Source organism: Microchirus variegatus (genome assembly GCF_963457635.1).
Source record: "Microchirus variegatus genome assembly, chromosome: 7".
NCBI classification, from domain to species: Eukaryota; Metazoa; Chordata; class Actinopteri; order Pleuronectiformes; family Soleidae; genus Microchirus; species Microchirus variegatus.
Genome location: NC_139808.1, coordinates 12,922,040 through 12,943,469, shown reverse-complemented (window position 1 = coordinate 12,943,469; position 21,430 = coordinate 12,922,040). Strand labels below are relative to the sequence as shown.

The 21,430-nt window shown below is 40.8% G+C and overlaps 2 protein-coding genes across 2 annotated transcripts; both read left to right on the top strand.

Annotated features, from left to right (window-relative positions):
* Positions 1-235: 235 nt before the first annotated feature.
* Positions 236-7,849, top strand: LOC310929828 (CCN family member 5-like; the record flags this gene model as incomplete). The annotated part of the gene is made up of 7 exons (XM_083892677.1): positions 236-298; positions 1,870-2,086; positions 3,634-3,882; positions 5,085-5,191; positions 5,282-5,342; positions 6,682-6,866; positions 7,562-7,849. 7 exons carry the CDS (start codon positions 236-238, stop codon positions 7,847-7,849), a joined length of 1,170 nt encoding a protein of 389 aa, XP_083748803.1.
* A 4,391-nt stretch (positions 7,850-12,240) lies between these two features.
* On the top strand, positions 12,241-13,314 carry LOC310929827 (P2Y purinoceptor 1-like; the record flags this gene model as incomplete). Its single annotated transcript, XM_083892676.1, has 1 exon — positions 12,241-13,314. One exon carries the CDS (start codon positions 12,241-12,243, stop codon positions 13,312-13,314), a length of 1,074 nt encoding a protein of 357 aa, XP_083748802.1.
* Positions 13,315-21,430: the final 8,116 nt, after the last annotated feature.

Here is a 21,430-nt window from a genome sequence, read left to right as displayed (position 1 = left end):
ATTTTTGGCAAAATGAACATATTTCAGCAGCAGTGGTGGAACGTTTTCTCTACAGGAATGTGGAGTTTGGCTTTGGCGCTTTCATCCTTCTACTGTAACTATTTACTTTGCAGTCCACTGCCTGTGACATCAGGAGCTCCACTATATAAATGAATGGAGGTCGACTACTTTAAGAAATACAACGTCTCCATAGAAGAGGAAGGAGTGTATGTTGATACAAGAAGGAGCAGAGGCGATGAAGATCAATCAAGGAGAAATGCAGCTGATCTGTTCTTTGCTGTTGTGCATTATCACCCAGGTAAGATCTGACGAAATGAATCTTATCTATATAAATATTGTCGATATACCTGTATTTGTTACCCCTTAAGTACCTTTCCTGGCATAAACACTGACCATGTCAGGACCAGCATGAAGACCCAAACCTGGTCCTTATGAGGGCAGAACCTCATTTCTGAGGAGTTTAGAACTAAGATTTAAATTGTGGTTAGATTACGGTCGTGGTTAAGGTTAAGGATAACACTTTGTTTAGGCTGAACAAATGAATGCTGTGTCCTAAGAAGAATAGCTGCACAAACCTGTATGTGTGCATAATGTACTGGATTATGATTACCGTGGGCAGCAATGCCTAGCAAAATATTGCCATTGTTCTTCAACCACAACAATATTACGTTATATAAGTGCTGTTTAATAATAATAATAAAAAAAAAAAAAGTCAGAAAACAGCGAAGGAGGATGTCTCTAGAGCGTCTGCGACTGTACTCATGCAGCGAAGTGATTTGGACCCATGTGTCCTCAATAGGCCTCCAGATGTGATTACTCTGATTGTATTTGAAGACACATTCAAGACGGACAGGGGTCAAGCTGCGCATGAATGTTCGACCCTTCCTCTAGCCATCCTGCCTACTGCAACTTTAAAATGACCCGGCGCCGTATCGCATTGAGGGCCGAGGAGTGTCTGACCCTGCAAGTAGTTTATATCTCATGTTGAGGGTACATGATATCAACCATGTGTTTGACCCTGTACTGTTGATGTGAGTAGAAATGTTTATGTGACAAAAAAAATAATGTCTGACATCATGTCTGGGAAGGAACACTCTTCATTGTGGGCAGGTTTCACTGTAACTATTTTGACAAAAGAAATTAGTTCATTGTTGTATGAGGTACTGGAATAGTGTGCTTCCTAACCTCAGTTTCCCCTGAGCTGAGAAATATATTCATTCTTTTTTGTTACGTGCCCACCAGTGACACCTGGGCCTGTTAGTGTAACTGTTAGCAAAGATGGCGGACACGATTTACATTCTGGAAATTAGGTCTCGTCCCCCAATGGGTGGGCACATAACAAACATAAAGAATCTGAAACTGAGGTTGAGAAGCACAATTTTTTTTTAAAAATACCCTTATTCTAGTTATACAAAGTTAAATGCAAATCAGTGAAGTATTCCTTTAAGCAGCTAAAATGGGAGCGTACCCATGTTCCCCGTGTCCTATGTTCCCCACTTTTCCTTAACGTATCCAATACAGGTCCGATAATATACAGGGATTTTTTTTCCACCATCATTTCCATGGTTATATGGTCTCCCCATGTCATCCTGGCCCTAAACCTACCCGCACTGTGAAAGCGGGGAACATAGGGATGATTCTGCTAAAATCTTTTTTTTTTTAAGGTGTGCCTGCCGACAGCTGTGTTTTCACCGAGAGTGTGCCTGTCTGTCACATGTTAGTCAAGGTTGCAGGGCACATGCACAACACAGTCAGTGCTGATGTGTCAGTGCCCCATACAACCACACTTGTTGCATCCATTATACATTTGCACCAATGTACACAGTAACAGTATAAACAGCAGCTGTTCTTGTGTTCCTCTCACTTCAGGTGCGCTGCCAGTTGTGCACGGGGCCATGTCAGTGTCCGTCCCAAGTGCCACAGTGTCCTGCCGGGGTTCCTCTGATGTACGACAGCTGCAGGTGCTGCCAGGTGTGTGCCAGGCAGGAGGGCGAGGCCTGCACTGAGCGGCTGCCCTGTGACGCACACCAGGGGCTTCAGTGTGACTACAGCGCCAGTTTCCCCGGAGGAGCAGGACAGTGTGTCGGTGCGAAACAGAATACACACTAACTGATACACAGTCTGGAGGTGCACAATAACTGAAATACTGATTTTAATACAAGTAATTCTACCAGTTACTGTTAAAGAGCTGGTGAGTAACCTCTGTCAAACACATCATGCTCTCCTTTCCTAAACCTGGGGAGTCATTTAATTAACAATGACTGCATTTTTATCAGACTGACTGGAATCAATTTTTCTGAAAAGTCAAAAAGAAAATGCTATATACTCATATTGGCACTCCAAACTACTAAAATTGGGAAAATCATAGAATCGGTTTGATATTTCTAAATTCCATTTGACCATATTATGTGGTTCAAATCTATTTTAAACCCAGTACCAAAAGCCTATATTATATTGGAGAGGGATCAGTCACTCATTAGGCTGCATCTCACCCACGGGAAGAAGATAAAATAGGTTTCACAAGTCGAGGTCATGTCTTTATCTTTGTTTTGTCTGCAGTTAGAGCGAAGAATTGGCAAAAACAAGTCAGTCGAACGCAAAACGTTACTGTCAGAGGTTTTTGATCCGGTCAATTCGGTCAAATTCTGCTTCTGTGTCCCACTTTTGGTTGTAATTTATATCAGTGGTGTTGCTGAAGAACGATTTAAATTTTGGACTAACAAGAGGGAAACCAACAGGGATTAGTGGTGTCAAGAACAGAAATACAAACCTGAGCTGATTCACTTTGTGTCAACAGCAAGATAGTATTCATTTAAAGTTGGATTCAATAGACTGACCGATACAGATTCGTAAAACATCTAGATTTTGCCCAACTTGAGATTTTCTGTGAAAAGACATTAGATTTCAAACAAAACATATTCAACCTTGTGTTTGTCTTTTCTAGCTGTGACGTAGTAGTAGACGGATGCTTATAATCTCTCAAGGACCCAGAAGTAAAAGTATAATTTCTTGTATTCTGAGAAACATTTCAACTCCTTAAAATGTGCAATATTAAACTATATGAATGAAGTTTGACTGTCCAGCTAACTACAGCTATCACTGTTATGTTTGTACTACTTGACAATGTATCAGGCAATGCTCTCTTATGTACTCGTACCTAATCAATCACACTTTTATTATTTTTAAGTGTTACGTGCAGTGGTTCTACAACGTTGCATACTAAGTACCACCGGGGAAAATATTGAGCTTTCAAAGTAACACCATTATCCCCAACGTTAAAATACAGTGGCGTAAATAGGTCGAGCAAAGTCAGGTACAGACTTTTCACAGGAGGAAGATTAATTCCCAATAAGATCATTTATTCTCGTCATCCTCTTCCTCACATATACTTCAGACACTAGTATAGTGAAATTATATTAAGATGGGGTGAGAGATATGGTGATTCTAATTATTATTGTTTTATTTTATTTATACATTTTTTGTTGTATTTGTATAGAACAGTATTTATGATTTTCCTCCAAGTACCACCGGTGGAAGTTTGCGTTCGACCACATACTCCCCACATATTTGAGCAGTGATGCAGGCATTATTTTTCATAACATAAAACCCCTACCCTTTCTTTGGTATGATCAGGTCGAAATGAACTTGGCTGTGAGTTGAATGGCAGGAGGCTGGAGGAGGGGCACGTGTTTCAGCCGTCCTGCGCTCAGCTCTGCCGATGCCTGGGAGGAGGGGTCACCTGTGTTCCTCTGTGCAGCGATGATCTGCACAAACCTGTGGATAACTGCCCCAACCCTCAGCTAGTGCGACTACCAGGGCGCTGCTGCAAAGAGTGGCAGTGTGATGGTCTGGACAACAGTATTCCCTCAAACCCCTCAGGAGGTAATGAAGCGGCTGATGTAAGAGTACAGTGTGTAACATTTTGGAGGGTTTATAATACTACCATTGTGGAAAGTGGGGGAAAAAAAAGTGCCATTACTCCCCTTATCCATATGAGACACATGTGTGAATCACTAAACACAAAAAAAATACCAGAAGATGTTATATGTATAAATGTTTAATCCAGGGGTCTCAAACTTGCATCATGATATCACACACATACTACATGTAATACTATTTATGATGTAAAAGTAATGTTTTAATATCAAAAACAGACATTTATTTTTAGATTACATAAATAATAGTGTGGACAACTGTATTTAAAATTCATACCAGGAGCCGTTTCGGCCACTGCCATTCGTGGCTTGAGCCCTAACAAGTGTATTGATATATGTAATTGAATGTTGTATATGATTCATTTAATAATGGGATAATTATTTCTTATTACTGTTTATAATAAACATTGCTAGCATCACCTCGCTGGCAGCTGTGACTCAGCTACACACTGTTTAAAAGACGGCGACGGCCATGTTTTCATTATAACATGATATTAAGTGGGGGGGGCCGCATGTGGCCCCCGACCGCCAGTTTGAGAACCCTAGTTTAGTCCATGTTAAAGTAAAAACTGGACATTTTGCCAACATGTATATTTAGATTAATATTCAATAATATAACTGGAATATAACATAATATTTCCAACAATGATTTACACTTCAGGCACAACATTTGTGAACCGTTTTAAACAACACAGTAGATAGTGTTGTTGTTTAACAATAATATTAATAAAAATAAAAATCTCACTAGACTCGCAGAACAGGTCACATAGTCACATAGTCACATAGAGCACCCTTGGAAGTGATTACTCTGGGCCATAATAATTGGAAAGATAATCTGTTTATTTATTTTTGTTTATTTCGGCATGTCAGATGGATCAATCATCATCACACATCATTTTAATTCATACAATACACATGCCCGAAAGGGAAAAGCGGGAGAAGCAAGGCTTATCTTTTTCTTCTTTTTTTTTTTTTGACAATTTGACAGAACATGTTTCAGCAGCAGGTTTAGCAATCAGAGCTTCAGTCTAAGCTCTAGACATTCAAACACACACGACGTGTATGTCCGTTTCTGCCGGGTTTTTTTCTTTTTTCTTTTCAAATACAACAATCTCTTCTGCAGCTTTCGCTCGCATCCTTGCCACGTAGTCGCGAAGCGCGCAGATGTCAGCGCGCATCCCGGCCACAGCACTCCGAGTTTCGGCGTCGTCCACCCTGGCACTGGTCAGCTCATCGACGAGCTCTCTCACTTTCCGGTATTGCATGAACATTCCGAATCCCAAGGCGAGCATTCCGATTGTCATGAATGTGAATATGTACACATCCTCGACATCCTCTATATCCAGTGGGGCAAGGCACACGACTCTCCACTTGTCCCAACCATCCTTGATGTAGCCGGCCATGAAGGTCCCGTTCGGGCACTTGGGTTCATTTGCGCCCGCAAACCTTGTTGGAAACACCCTGTCGATAGCATTCAGTGACCAGCTTAGCAGTGCCATGTTGGACCAATTGATTCTCTGTAATGTCTCGATTTACTGAAGATTTATAGCAGACTGCTGAGTATCTCACACATGTTGACGTGTGCTTTTCAATGTCAGCTATTGTTTTGGGTACAACTGGTTCCTGCCTCTGACCTTTATCAAACTCTCTTCCTGGGTCATTTTGTAACCGTTTATAATCAAATCTACATACTTATTTTTTGAAGACACTTGTTTTTACAGATTTTTTTTTTGATCTCCTCTTCTATAATCTAAAGAGAGTACTGGCATCTTGTGAGAAGTGCTGGTACAGGTATACTCAATAGTGAAATTAAAAAGTACCAACCTACTTTAATCACTGAGTACTAACCACTATGTGTAGAATTGCACATTGCAGGGTATGAATATGACTTTATTATATGTCATTAACCTTGTTCTTTCTCACCCGAGTTTGTGTCTTTCCTTCCATTCCTCTCTCTTCTCTGTGTCATAAATCAATCTTTATTCCAGACACAGTGGCGATCCATAGGGTAAAAAAAGACATACAGACGTATAGATAAAGGCAACTGCTATTATTATTATCATACATGTCATCACCATTAGTATTATGCTATAATTAAAAGTCAATTGTTGTATACCTGCTCCTGGTTTCACCTGATCTCTCTCTCGTCCCCCACCTCTCATCTGGCCCCCATTTTTCCTTTCACCCCAACCAGTCGAGGCAGATGGCTGCACATCTTTGAGTCTGGTTCTGTCAGATTTCTTCCTGTTAAAAGGGATTTTTTTTTTATCTACACTGATGCCTACTGCTTGCGCATTGTGTGAATTGTTTGGTTTCTCTGCTCTCCATGATGTTGTACAGTGTCTTGAGAGTGTGTGTTATGATTTGGCGCTATATAAATAAAATTGAATTGATAACCTGCAACGAAGAGAACTAAAAGGTAGCCACCCTGAAGACTGCAGCCTTTCCATCTCAACAGTGCTACAATTTGAACAAAAGCACAGATGCAGTTGTGTAGTTTTTCAGCTGAGGTCGGTGTAGAGCCACAGTCAAAACAGATTTCAGTGTCATGGAAGATCACACATCTGTGAGAGACATCTGCAGACACTATTCTTAGAACACTAACATCATATGAGAAGCAGTTTTCTGGCGGTACATGTAATGAATTCTTTGACCCATGCGCGCTCATCAAAGGTCTCTACTTCAAACAGCTTTCAGGTTAATGCACACAGCAAATATTTCCCTCTTCTGCTGTGTCTTTTTCTAGCAGAGCAGGCACGCCAGGACCACAGGGGAGGGCTGGCTGGTCCATTGTTTGGCCCGGTCTCCAACTGCATTGAGTGGACCTCAGACTGGAGCCCCTGCTCTCACAGCTGTGGCCCAGGTGTCTCCGCTCGCACCACAACCAGGAACCATGCCTGTCTCCTGCAGGCTGAGACCAGGCTGTGCCAGGTCAGGCCATGCCAAGCGCTGCTCCCAGGGATCCAAAGGCTGGAACCGGTCAGTGCATATGACTCTGGTTCAATGTGTGAACGATTTATTGTGCAAATGTATTGTGCTCCATTAATTGACATGGGAAAATAAATAATTAAAACAATAACCGCATGAAATACTGTCGATAAAATGACTGTAAATTCTTCCTAAGATGTTATTTTGAATGTGCTGGGAATATGTCGAGTGCCACTAGTAGAGCCCACGTCAGACCAAAACAAATCATGCCAATATTAACTTTGCCTGATTCTTTCTTCTTATTTGAAGCCTTGTCAGTCTTTGTTTAAGCCTTTTTAGCCTAAAAGTATTAAAAACTTCAGACTACTCTATGCCATCATCCCCCACATGCTGTGCGTAGCTCATTACTGCCTGTGTTTTCTGTTGTGTTATACCCAGACTTGTAATTACGACAAACACTGTACACCATGTACAGGACATTCTGAATACATTCTGTATTCAAATAAGCTTGCAATGTGAAAAATGTCAACCACCGGATTTTATATTTATATAAAGTGTTCTGATGGGACCTAAATAACAACACACAAAGAGGACGAGTGTGGTGTCACTCTCTGCTCTAGACTTCAGAGATAAAGAAATTCAGGCATCAGCAGTAATTGCATAACCACTCTCATGTTGCCTGTCACTGTGCATTTCAGGGGTTGCGGGTGTGCACGGGCAGCTTCACCTCTCCTGTGTCCATTCATCTGGAACACCAGGGCTGCTGGAGCACCAGAGCCTACCGCCTCAGGTTCTGTGCTCTCACCTGTCCAGAGCGAGGCTGCTGCATCCCCTCCCACACAAGGACAGCGTGGATGGTCTTCCGCTGCCCCCAAGGCAGACTGACCCAGCATCAGGTGATGGTGATAGAGTCCTGCTCCTGCAGCCTCGCCCACTGCCACCATTCCGCAGCCACAGCTGCCCGAGGTGTCTTTCCCTGGATGTGAGGTGCATCCAGCTATGAGACAGTCAGTCTGTGAGAAAAGGAAAAAAAACAACAGAGAATGAAGATGATCTAAGCACACAGACGTAATAATCTGGCTGGGAAGGAAGTTGAGGCAGTGTTTCAAAACAATAGAAATTCTACAATCAGGAAGTGAAAGTTTACAATTTACACAATAGTTGCGTCAATCTTAATGTGCATTCATGGTTGAAAGAACAATCTCGGATATATGCAGCAATCAATATCCACAATTATTTACAAATGAACTATATTTCTATATTCACTATTTCAATTCTGTCCACAAACATATATCTATATATATTTAAACAAGGAATCCCCTCCCTACCTGGACAGGTGGAAGATCAACAAGCTTTAGTGTCTTGGTGACATTGCATTCATTGGAGGCTTTGAGATAGCTGGCTTCAAAATTAACTGAAAAGTAGTCAACTGTGTTTTCTTCCATTATGTATAATAATAATAAACTATGAGAATTAATAAACTATTCCAACACTCTTTAAATGCATATGAATACATGTTTCTGTTCAAGGTAACAGACAGATTCATTTTGGTTGTTTAATAATGAAAGAATAAATATTGTTTCTGCTTCAACTTCTAGGTCAAATCCGTATGAAACATCAAAGTGACGAAGGAAAAAGTTGGTACGACCAGTAAGCCGGTGTGCTGCCTTTTGTTATTACGTTGTATTGGGTGTATTTGTCACTGATGGATCACAACATTGCCACCTGGTGTGCAGTCTAAACATGACAACAGTTTCCATGATCCCGCACTGCTTCCCGATTGTTTTGATTGAGAAACTTCTCGACAAAAGTACACACTGTGCATTTAATTACAAACACAACAACCAGGTCCCTCCCACACAACTGAACTGCAATCTTGAATCACGTTTCATAAGGTAAAACACTTTCTCACAGATTCCATTTGTTTTTGACATGTCACAATAGTGATGCATTTCACATGTATTTGAGGTGAAATTCTTACTCTTACTCTGGAGGTGAAGAGGTCAGTGTGGTTGCATGTGACAAAGTGTGAGTGTCAGTGACAATTCCACTCCTGTTTGAGACCATGGTTGAGGTGTTGCAACCATAGTAGTGTAATTTAACATCACTTTGAGGTCATTCGATGTGTTTTAATCCTGCTGCTGAGACTCAATCAATAATTACAGTGTGTTTTTTTTTATGGAGAAGATGTTGACACTATAAGGAAAACCATGAACAGACCATGGTTACGTTGACGCTAACCATTCTTTTTGTGTCTAAACCCAACTACAGGTTACTCACTTTGCCGCAGGGAATGATTATCGTCGCCCTCATTTTCTCAAAACATCAAATGTTGAAATGTCATTTTGTTTCCAAAAATATGTTCCTAATGGAACATAATTGAGAATGCAGTTTGTTTATGTGGGAACACCATTATTGGGAGATCAACATCGTCAGAACCAGGAACAAAGTTCATGTCCATGTGGGCCCCATAGCATTTAAATTTGGGCTGACAATATGGGTCCCAAGCAGATTTGTCCATGGTTTCTATGGCGGCCCCTCCCTTGTTTTGTCCACACGGGCTTCCCATCTGGGGTTCATGCGACCGCTTATTACCCAAGTAGCCTGGAAAGGGTAGAAAGTGGGCAAACACAAGTGGGGCCACCAAGGAAACCCGCTTGGGACCCACATTGCCGTGCTGGCTGGGTGCGTCCATAATTGCTTGCATATGTCATTTGTTAATAACCCTCTTCACGTTGAGATTCACGCACTTACTCATCTTCTATCGCTTTATCCTCCATATGAGGGTCGCAGGTGGGCACAAGTGCCGTCCCCAGCTGGCATAGAGCGAATGGCAGGGTACACGCTGGAAAGTTTGCCAGTCCAACACAGGGCCACACATAGAGACAAACGATACACTCGCACCTATGGTCAATTTAAGGTGTCCCATTTGCCTAATCCCCAAATCTGCATGTTTTTTGGACTATGGGAAGAAACCAGAGTACCCAGAGAAAACCCAAACACATACGGGGAGAACTTCTTCCCTTATTCCAACCGGGTCACGTTCATTAAAGCTCCGACTCTAAAACACAGGTACACAAAGTTTGGTTTGAAAAAAACCGGTCAACAATTATCTGTAGCCCTAAACCAATTGTACAGATGCTGTATATTTTCCCTTCCCCCTTATTTATTGATAGCTACATAGATTAAAAAATAAATAAATAAACAGTTTAAGTACCAATCACAGACTTTGGGTAAACAGTGAATGTAGTAAATACCTTGACCTGCTTTTCCTCGGCCTGGTGCTGGTGGAGATTGTTTAATATGCACTTCAAAACACTGATGTGATGTTGATGAGGTTTCCATTTAACCCAGGCTTTGTTTAAAAGTGATTTTAAACATGGGTGATTTAAAGGAGCGAGAAAACCATGCTCTGAGTACACTTCCTGTTTATACTGCGACTACAACACAATGAAAATACGTGATCAACAACTTAATGACCCTTCAGTGAGAGTAACGTGACAAAATTAAACAATGAATGATCACGTAACCGGGAAAGACGAGGCAGTATGAACAGTCTTTTTTCTTTTTTTTAAGCCACACAAATAAGCTTAATATTTTTATTTGTCTTTTTGCCTAATGCTAAACAAACTACAGTATTGTGAACATATGATGCAGCTGAAGTAATACAGTCAGACAGAGAGGCAGTGAATGTGTGATGAGCTCAGCTTGACTGAAATGTTCATTTATAAGCCTGATACTAATCAATAGGTGCAACTCTTTTCTAATAAAAAAAAAACCATCAGAGCTTTTTTTGTTTTGTTTTTATATCCCCTCATGTTGTTCTAAGCTGCACTTATATATAATAGTTGCTAGGAGCCACTGCGTAAAATTTCAGAGGTCATATTGGCGAAACGTACATCATAGTTTTGAAATGTAAAAGTGTATAATCACTGAAAATGTACTGTTTATTTAGGCCTTCAAATAAACATTTGTATGGGCTTTAAGCACCAGCCTTGCTTTAAGACTGTCGCCATTTTGTGCTGCCTTATGTGTTATGTGTTAGAAGTTTTGAAGCAGAGACTTACTATTCAAATGAAATAGAAATGCTTTGTCCTAATAAACCGGATGCTTAACCCAACAAAGAGGGAGGAAATGGCAGAGAGTGGTAAAGTGGAGTGAGTTGTGGGTGTTTACATCCATTGTGATATTAATTACTTTCGCATAAGTATTTTTTTCCCTGTTTCCTGCAGAAATATGCTGTTGTTTAGACGTGTGAGATATTTAGTGTAAGTTACCGTGGTGATTTGCAGGTGGAAAGTGAACCGAAACATAAAAAAAACCCCACAGTTAAATATGTGGCTAACCACAGGTCTTATTCACCCCACCTGTGGGTAGAGATTAAATATAGGACTGAAAATCATCACATTTCCTGATCAACAGATAAATGATGATGAACTTAAAAAGGTGTCTATGTATTAGTATCTTATAGTCCCTAAAGTCCCGCAAAGTGTTATTATTACTATTTATATCATGTGCAGCAGCCTGAAGTAATCAACACTGCCATGTTCCAAAGAAAATGAAACTGCAGGCATCTGATTAATTCATTAAAACCACGTGTCCGATACTGTTTCCATAAAGAGAAATTCAGTGGAACTGTTTGTTTGCTTTTCAGCTGTCTGGGACTGCATCATTTGTTTTGGTTTCAATATCTACATTCCACATCTGTGATGCTGCAGTTTCGTTCTGCATAGAGAGAATTAATTTTTCATACAGACGATGTATTTGCATGAAGAAGTGACTTTTCCCCCCCCACTAAAACCAGCAGCCTTTTGTTTTTCAGCTGTGTCCGTTCCATGCCTCTGTGTTTTCTCGCTGTTTGGATGATGGAAGAACTGCCATGCCAGTTGGAAGCCAGTCAAGATCTTAGTGCAAACCTGAGTAGGATTGAACTGAGCACAGGATCAAAAATCTTGGTATGTCTATGCCTGAAGTAATTTACCCAAACAACACATGTTCAATCTGCTTATATGTGTGTGTCCACATATAGGGCCAAATACAACAGTCACAGTTGAGTTTAAATACAAGGTATACATACAAATCAAATGGTTCTGAATGTGTACAGCAGTTCATCTTCTGCCAGGCTGATGCAGATGAGGATGCTGTGACTCATTTTGCAGGATAATGTGTTCAGTTGTGTGTCAGTGCGTCTCCTAATGAAACGCGTCTGTTTCCAAACTCGTCAGCCTGAGAAGTGGGCGGGTATTTTCTTCGTCTCTTGTTGACTTCACGCAAGACGCACAAGTCCTGCAGATGTTAGGTGGGTACGAGACGAGTCTACCATTGGTTGCAGTTTTATTTTTCGAGTTAGAATGACAGAGATTTAGACCTGCAGGAGATGTCTGGAAACATTACGCACGGAGTCTGCGGGGCCATAAACCTGAACTTTACGCACAGCTTTCTGCCGCCCGTCTTCGTCACTGTGTTCGTCGTCGGGACAATGTCCAACATCTGGGGGCTTAAGAGCGTGTGCAACAGCTGGAACAACATCGGGAACATCAACATTTTCATGTTGAACCTGGGGATGGCGGACCTGCTCTATCTTTCCACCCTGCCATTCCTCGTGCACTATTACGCGCACAACAGCCAGTGGCGGTTCGGTCCCATTTTCTGCAAGGTGACCCGCTTCTGCTTCAACCTCAACCTTTACGGAAGCATTGGCTTTCTCACCTGTATTAGCATTTACAGGTACCTGGGAATCGTTCATCCAATGAGAGTGATGGGAAAAATCACCAGCCGACACAGCTTGGCCATAAGCGTCTTGGTCTGGCTTTTGGTTATCATCCAGATCCTCCCAGACATGTTCTTTGAGAAGAATAATCTCACGTCACCCCACGCGTGTTACGATACCACCTCGAATGACCTGATCGGTAGCTACCTGCCTTACAGCATCGGTTGGACCGTCACGGGGTTCGGCATCCCGCTGCTCATCATTCTGCTCTGTTATGGTCATGTCGTTGTGGTTCTGAGCAAGAAAGCCACCGTGAACCCCGTGCTGAAGCAGCGGTGTCTGAGGCTCGTCGTGATTCTGATCATGCTCTTCTCCGTCTGCTTCATCCCCTACCACGTGCTACGGAATCTTAATTTAAAAACCAGGATTATGAAACAGGCTGGATTTTGCCACGACGCGTTCGGTGACATATACTTGGCGCACCAGGTTGGCAGGTGCCTGGCGTGTCTGAACAGCGCGTTAAATCCGCTGATTTATATCGTTGGAAATGATGAATTTCTTAAGAAACTTCATCACCTCAGTGCGCGAGTCAAGCTTCCTCGGAGCTACATGAAAGGTCCGGCGTTCTGCCGCAAACCGATGGATGCGAAACCGAACCTGCACGGCACCAAGGATACGCGTCTGCTCCGAGCAGGTGAATGGATGAGTGTCACCGTGCCACTGGACCACGAGCCACCATAAGGTTCACTTTTTTTAGGAGCGCACAAATGAAAGACATTTTTTGGAGTACACGTATCAAGGAAAGAACAACAATAACTGAGCTGTCAACGTTGTTGTTTTTTTGTTTATTTTAAGGTTTACTGATTGATACAACAGCCTCAGAAGATGTGTATGGGATGACTTGCACACTTTGTTAACATTAAAATGAAAAGCATAATACTTTTTTTTAAATGATTTATCATTGTCAGTGTGATGCGTTGAGGGGCAGTCTGTTCAATTTGCCCTTCCACTGCTGGAGCACACTGTCTGTGGCAACAGCTTGAGAAGAGCCTGACCTTCACATGCACTGACACATTTCATCAGAATGGATGTTTTTACTGGACACGCAAGCGAAATGCAGTTACTCAATCCTGAAAACAAGCCACAAGTGCTGACTGTGTATGTATTATAATGGGTGCACTCTTGCCAGAACACATACTACTACTACAACTACGTATACTGTACAACCTTAAAGGGATACAGTTTTTGCCTGTATGAAGTACTGACACAGTGCTCCCCCTTTGCCGAGTGCCAGGTTAAGAAACAAAGCTCACTCTCACTGAAAATGTGACAGCTTGCAGGGACATGAGGCTAAACATATGATTTTAGCCACTTAACAAAAGGTTGATCATATAAAATGTATGATATCCTAAGAATTTGGAACAAACATTTCATCCAGTCCGTAGAGATTGTCTGCAATTTTGCATCACCCCATGCAGGCGAAGTTGATCCACTATATTGTCTTTGTCAGTATGTTCAAATGTGTTATTTTGTGACTTGTGTCTCAAAACAACTTTATCTTGACTTTTCTAAGAGGCACAAACTTACCAGATGAGGCAGCAATGGACCTGCAGGCTAAAAACACAGATTTTCACAATGGACTTTGGTGTGGGAGGATTTATTTATTTTTTTTCCCCAGTAAAAACAAAACCTAAAAATATTTTCTAATGGTGAGATAAAATCTGTTTTTCCTTGTGTCAATGCTGACACTTTCTTTAGTCGGTGAGAGCATTGTATCTAAGAGAACACCGGACAGTCTGCGCTAAAATTGTGGTAGTGGCTCATACAATGCCACTTCAAAAACCTGAACTATTCCTTTAAGATGCAGAACTGAGAGAAGACTAAAGTGTGTAAAACTGTTTCCTGAACCTTCCGAACATTATTACAGAAGGTATAACTGCTGCTCCCAGATGCTCATATGATTATGTGGATCAAGTATTACGTGTTGTACCAGTTGCTGTTCATAACCCTGCACTTTCTGTTTTGTTCTGTGCGGTTCACACTTCAGCGATTACCTTCGTGTGTGCAGTCGTGTACTGCGAGGAACGTGTTTGTGTGACTGTTGTGATCATGGTTTTTGTCATATATTGCACTATAGCTCGGCACTGTTTCAGGTGAAGAATTTAAAATACGTGGCGATGGTTTGTTTCCATTTTTTATGAACGTTTACAGACCCTGATGTGACATTTATCTGTGACCTGTCTACAGCTGACACTAAGCGTGTGTAGAGAAAACTGTGTCAGAGCCGGGACATGGTGGAAGAGCTGTGAAATAATTCAAGTCTGTATTGAAATGTTTGCTGTCTGCATTCAGTTAACATTGTATTTTTTGATGAAGATGTTGCACTGCTTAGAACATGCTTCACAACTAAATCATTCTTTGTTCACATTCAGATTCAGTCAGTTTGCATGTTCTCCTCTATGGTTAATTAGTTTTTGTCCATTTTTTTTTGTAGACCTGTAATGGACTTGTGACCTGTCCCAGCATTTGCCAATTGCCTAATGTCTACTGGGTCTGATTCCGTGCCTACATGTTAAAACCAAGGTATAGAATGGATTGTTTGCTGCACCTTTATTTTGAAAAAAATAAACTTTTCACTGTGGCCTTTAACATGCCAGAATTAGAGCCTGTCCTTTTTTGAATGGCTGAGCAGCAAAGACGTTTGTTTCATGAATAAATCACAGGATATGACACAGAAACAGAAAGTGAAAGTAAAATTATGTTGACAACACACCAGAGTCTGTAAAGTATAATTGAGGTCCAAAGTATTTCCCAGACATGCCACAGTTCAACAGCTTGACTACAGTATAAGTGCGGTAATAAAAAAAGGTCATATGCTATATAATTCTATTCTATTATAATTCTTAAATGCACCAGTAGGGCATTTTTTATTTCAAGAATATTATGGTCTCCTGTAATCAGTCTTGCATTTATGGTGCCATATGTACGAATGTGGCCAAAAACAGTTACTACATTCAAATTCAAAGTACTGAGGTCTTTTAGGTGTCATTTTCTGACATAACTGGCAACCCGTGGTTGCTGGGCAGCAGAGAGTCTACTGATTGCAATGATTGGTAGACGGTGATAGGTGGCGCCACATGCTAAAACATGATTTCAAAACATAAACATGATTTGCAGTCTGCAAAAATATTTTTTTTAATGCAAATATTTTGGCTGTACTGTTGTTGTTGGTGAGTTCAGTTTGTTATATGAACATTATTCCTGAGTCTCTGTGACATATTAGGAGGATTTTATGGCCAGTTGCTTTAGATTTATTACATAATGCACCTTTAAGTACCTAAAAGGGATACTTGAGTAAAAGTACAAGTATCTTAACAGTAAGTGACTTTGGTAGAAGTTGAAGTCACTTTTTATAATATAAGTAATATTATAAAAAGTGACTTCAACTTATAATATAAGTAATATTGGGTGGAAACCCACGCACACACGGGAATAACATAACACATTGTGCAGTTTCGGTTGCACAATGACAACAATGATGATTTCCTTTCCTTCCGTTAGCTCAGTGGTAGGGCTAGTTGTCTTTCAAATGGAAGGCCGTGGGTTCGATTCCTGGCTAGTCGATGTGTGTCCTTGGGCAATACACTTAACCCCATGTTGCAGCGTGTGAGTGGGTATGAAAGATGTAAAGTATGAATGGCACATACTTTCTGTATTGTAAAGCAGCTCATCAGGACTAGATCAAACAGAAATATATATATATAACAAAGTAAAGTACAGATAAAAAAATAAGTCCCTTTCAGTCCCTTTGTTAGGGATATTCAGAAACTTAAAATATCCTGAGGCCCACGAGTTGGAAATGAGTCAGAGTTTATTTAATCCACGAGAATGGAAAACTTACATCCTTCTTATCCGTTCCGCATACAGACAATGGCCACTCAACGGCAACAATAATGTACCGTTATCCTTTTCCATCTCTAGGCCCTTATTTATTACAGTGTCAGCCATTTGTTTGTGGCGTGGGGGCACAGTGGTTAGTAGCGGTTAGCACTGTTGCCTCACAGCTAGAAGGTGCTGGGTTTGACTCCCGGTCTGGGACCTTTCTGTGTGTAGTCTCCCACTATTAAAACATGTTGGAATGTTACCACCATTCGGTTGTGTTGGTCCCTTGTGATGGCGCGCTCAGTCACAGCGGCCCTGATTGACCCTCTATGTGACCTCCAAATTTCATTGTGCCCTTTCGGTTTTATGATTACAATGAAGATGATTTCCTTTCTTTATGTGCTGTGGACAGCCTGACGGTTGAACTGTAAAAAGTTGGAAAAACAGTTCCATGTAAACGAAAGTATTCCTTCTATTGCCAATGTTCCTTGTAACTGCAGCATTAATGATTCCACATTTCCAGTAAATGCGGCAGGAAGGGAAGGCAGAGGCTTGGAGCTGGTCTGGTAGGATTTGACTGAAAAGCCTAATTAGATCTGTGTCTTGCGCTGCCCAAGCAGCCACCATGTGACTTCCAGGCTTGTGAAGAATAATGAGTCTGGCACTTGCTTGCAAATTAGACAGGAATTAAACAGGAAAAATAAAACAAAAGAAGGATATTTTCTCTGTTTCCAACATTCTTGTGGTCCATAGAAGCATAAACAAAAGCCCTGTTGTCTCTGGCTGGACACAGGCAGAAAGACAGAATTCATGGACTGCTAATTTTTTCACAAATACAATATGCACAACCCCTTACTTTATCAAAATATTGTGTGCACAGTTGTCGTCTGCAGACTAGGAAGAATGGCGCCTCATATATGGCAAGAATAAAGGAACTTCACAATTGTCCTTTCAATAATGATTTCCCTGTAGTTTCACTGCATGGTCTAAGTCTTCAGTCTGATTCAGAAACGCTGAGTATTCTCAACATTCAAGTCGTTTTTTGTTTTTTGTTTTACAGTCTCACAACCATACGTACATCTGTACGTATGGTTGTGAGACTGTAAATGTGCAAGTCACCTAATCCATATGGGCCTTATGTGCCTTTGTGTTGTCTGAGCAGAATACAGGACAAATGACTCCATCAGATAAATATTAACATCTCACTTTTTGATTCTGTAAACACAGCCTGGTTGGAAAAACACAACGTGGCTTGATTAATGTGTACAAGCACTTGAAAGAAATGCCGCGACCAGATACAGACGGAGACGATCCACAGCAACAACAACCGTCTGTGAAAACACAGACACATCAAAGCTATACCGCTGTGTTCGGAACTTTAAATAATCGTACATATATTTTTTTTTTCTTCTTCAATAAGTGGGATTTTTTTGTGGAAGTATCCTTCCTCGCTAAGTCCAGAAAACCAGAAGCAGTGAGTGCTACAAGCATGTAAAAGGCTATTTCAGGGTTCTTTGGAGTGTGGGTGTATGAGATACAGACACATCGTCACACACTTCTGTTTTCCATCGGAAAGGCCTGTCTAAAGGTTATTTAAAGTGGCAAACATATTCTTAAGATTAGCTCTTTGTATGTAGATGTCCTTTTAAATACAATCAATAAAATCACCACCAATGTTCTCAAGTGTTTCCAATGACAACGCCAAATTCTAAACTCTAAACTCCACAAATGCCTGAAATGAAATTACTGTGCCAGTGATAAAATTCCATATTAATGATCAGCATGACCTGAAATTGACCCGTCATTTCCGTGTGTTCTTTCTATCGTGCAATGATTTGCTTGATAACACAGCGAAGGAGATGAGGGAGGGCGAGAGCACAGGAAACAACCGTCTATGGCCTAATGTCTTATTATTGGGTTTCTACAATGACTGTGTAGAATTTAGCTGCTGGGCTCAGAATCTGTACAGACTTATTGCCATGATGCTGTCTATCACTGTCGATAAGAAAAGGTTGAGAAAAAGAGACATCTTTAGGTTTTTCAACTCCAGCCAGAGACCAACATACACAAAGGGTGGTGGCAACAAGACGCAGGTGTCACATTCAGTATGAGAGCAGGTAATCCAAAAGATTATAACAGGAGACAAACAGTACGAGGAAGAGCTTTTACCATCACAGGAAATAGGACATACAAAGTCAAAGTCCCTTGAGATGACTTTATTAAGGATGAGGATTGTAAACTGTGACACATGGCTTGATCATTTAGTTTTATTTGCAGTTCTGAGTCAACCTGTAGCCTTGCTCAAAAAGATATTTCACTTTTTGAGATGGTGACTCAGCGTCAACAATCGCTGAGATGCGGAGGCTCACTGTCACTGAAAACATGGCTACCAAGGAAAAACGACTTAGGCCACTAAACAAAAGGCTCACCTGTGTAAATCCACTTAAATCTAACAAATCTTGAGATTTTCTGTCACTTTAAAGCTCACATAGAGTGGTCCGTGGCGGGTCACATATATGTTAGTTATGGAGGTCTCCTTACATACATTAACTTGATGTTATGGTCAAAAACCTCCTAGTTGCTGTAAATCAGCCGATATAAATCTCTTCTTACTGACGCTCTCCTCAGCCACGGTGTTTCAGACTGAACTCTAACCCCCAGAAGACAGAGTGTGTTGTGAGCGTAGAGCCTTCCCAACTGTCTTGTGATTGGCCAATACCCGGAAGTGACATAATTAGCACACCAGCTCTCAGAAGCGCAGCTCCCCCCTCTGGAACGGTGGATGCACTGTTCCTCATTATCAAAACATTGTTTTAACAATGTTTAAAAATAGTTTCATTACATGACTCCTTGCTGGAGTCCCTTTTATGACTTTGACCCGGAGTCAGACCCACAATCAGTAGACACTGTCGCTCGTGAAACACCTCCACAACGGACGTTATTCTTCTTCTGCGGTTCAATGTACGCAACAGGATGTGCCCGGACTAGTGCCCAGACCAGGAGGATCTGCTGTTCAGGAGAAATGCTGGTTACGTAACCAGAAGGGTTTTTTTCAGAGATCTCGCTGAGCCCGAGATTACAATACAACAAAGCAAGTTTGTTTCGAACCTTCAGGACTTCATAAACGAGGTAATGATGTAGATACACACAAAAAAAACAGCGCTAATTGGAACTTCCGGTCTAGGTCCGCTTTAATAATGTATAATATGTAGTGTGGCATTCTGTATGTAGTTTGCTTTTTTCTCCCCTGTGTGTGTTCTGTGTGTGTGGATTATCTGTATTGTTCCTCTCTATGTATTTGTCTCTATGTGTGGTCCTGTGATGGACTGGCGACCTGTCCAGGGTGTATCCGCCTTTCACCCAATGTCAGCTGCGATTGGCACCAACGGCCCTCATGTGGAGGATAAAGCGGTAAAAGATGAGTGAGTAAACTTTATTTAATACTATAGTACTACGGGCAAGTAATAATAGCTCCATCTCGGTTAGACAGCCTTTTCTCACCACTCTCTCTGTCTCCTGCACCGAAGTCACCACTGAGAAAAGCTGTATGTTTGGCAGCCAGGAACACTGCTATACCTTGTTTGGCTTTTATCACTCAGGTAAATCTGAGTGAAAGATTTGTCATGAAAAAACACAAGTTAACTTACTTAGTTTTACTTGGCAGTGGATTAACAACTCCTGTGTGCCATGATGAGTAAAATGAGTAATTGCCCATATGTACTTTGATGCAGAGGGTGAGTGGTTTACAAAAGTGTGAAATCAATGCTTGTTTGTTTTTAAGTTAAATGTCTATAATCTATTTTCCCTTGTGTCTTTGCTGGCAGTGACGTTTTCAGTGAAAACCAGCATCTGTGTCTCAGATTGGCCCTCGGTGCAGAGAGTTCACACAGCACTGAAAAAGGAAAATACGTCCAAATCAGGTAACAGCAGCAGAATGTTGTTATTGTTGTTGATGATAGAAATGCTCTCTGATGAGGAAACAGACTTGGTGCTTCTTCATTGTGCCTGTGTGTTGTTGCATCTGTGGCCCAGCTGTTCACACTTTTATTACAGTGTTTGCAAAATGCGTTTCCTAAAATCATAAAATAATAAATGCCACCGTTGATGGGTGATATGTTCCTATAATCTGTGATCCTTCTGTAGTATCATCCACCTGTGCCTTCTGTTTGTTTATAATATATCATCACATCATATAAGCTTTCCTTTCCTGCTTCACCCATCTATTGGTGATGTGAACAAAGTCACATCATCCACCGATGATAGATCGCACATCAACAACCTTATTGACAATACTAGAGTAAGCATACATCAACATAAAGTTCATTTTTTAGGCTTTCAATCTAATTATTTATTATTTATTTATACATGTTAGGCTCCAAGTCCCCTTAGTTTACTCACTAAATTTGCTAAATTTCTGGTGAAAATCCAACATATCTCTAAGATATAGTACCTAAAGAAATCACACACATTTGGGCCATTCTGTGTGAAAACTAGTGATATAACATGTTATCCCACTGTGTCTGGGAGGCAAAGGCTGTTCCCTGTCCACATCCTAAAACCAAAGGTCAGAACGTGAGATAGACACGATCAAACAACTTGTTTCCCTACAAGTGATAATAACCTGTTAAATAAACACTTCAGAGTGAAAACAGGCCAAGACATCAAACATATTGCATTTACTCAAAGGAAAATTGCATCACAATTTGAAGCCTCATTGGGAATTTTATTAAAAAAAAAAAAAAAAAAAAGTAGTTTTGGGAAAAAATAACAATTAAGAGTAAAAAGTTGAGAAATAGATTGGGCCTATTTTAAATAATACCCTTTAATAATAATAATAATAATAATAATAATAATACATATATAAAAATATATCTATATATTTTTTTTTATTATTGTCATTATAACCATTATACCTACAAATCTGGCCATGGATATGAGTGTAATCAAATGAAATGTCTAATTAAAATATACATAA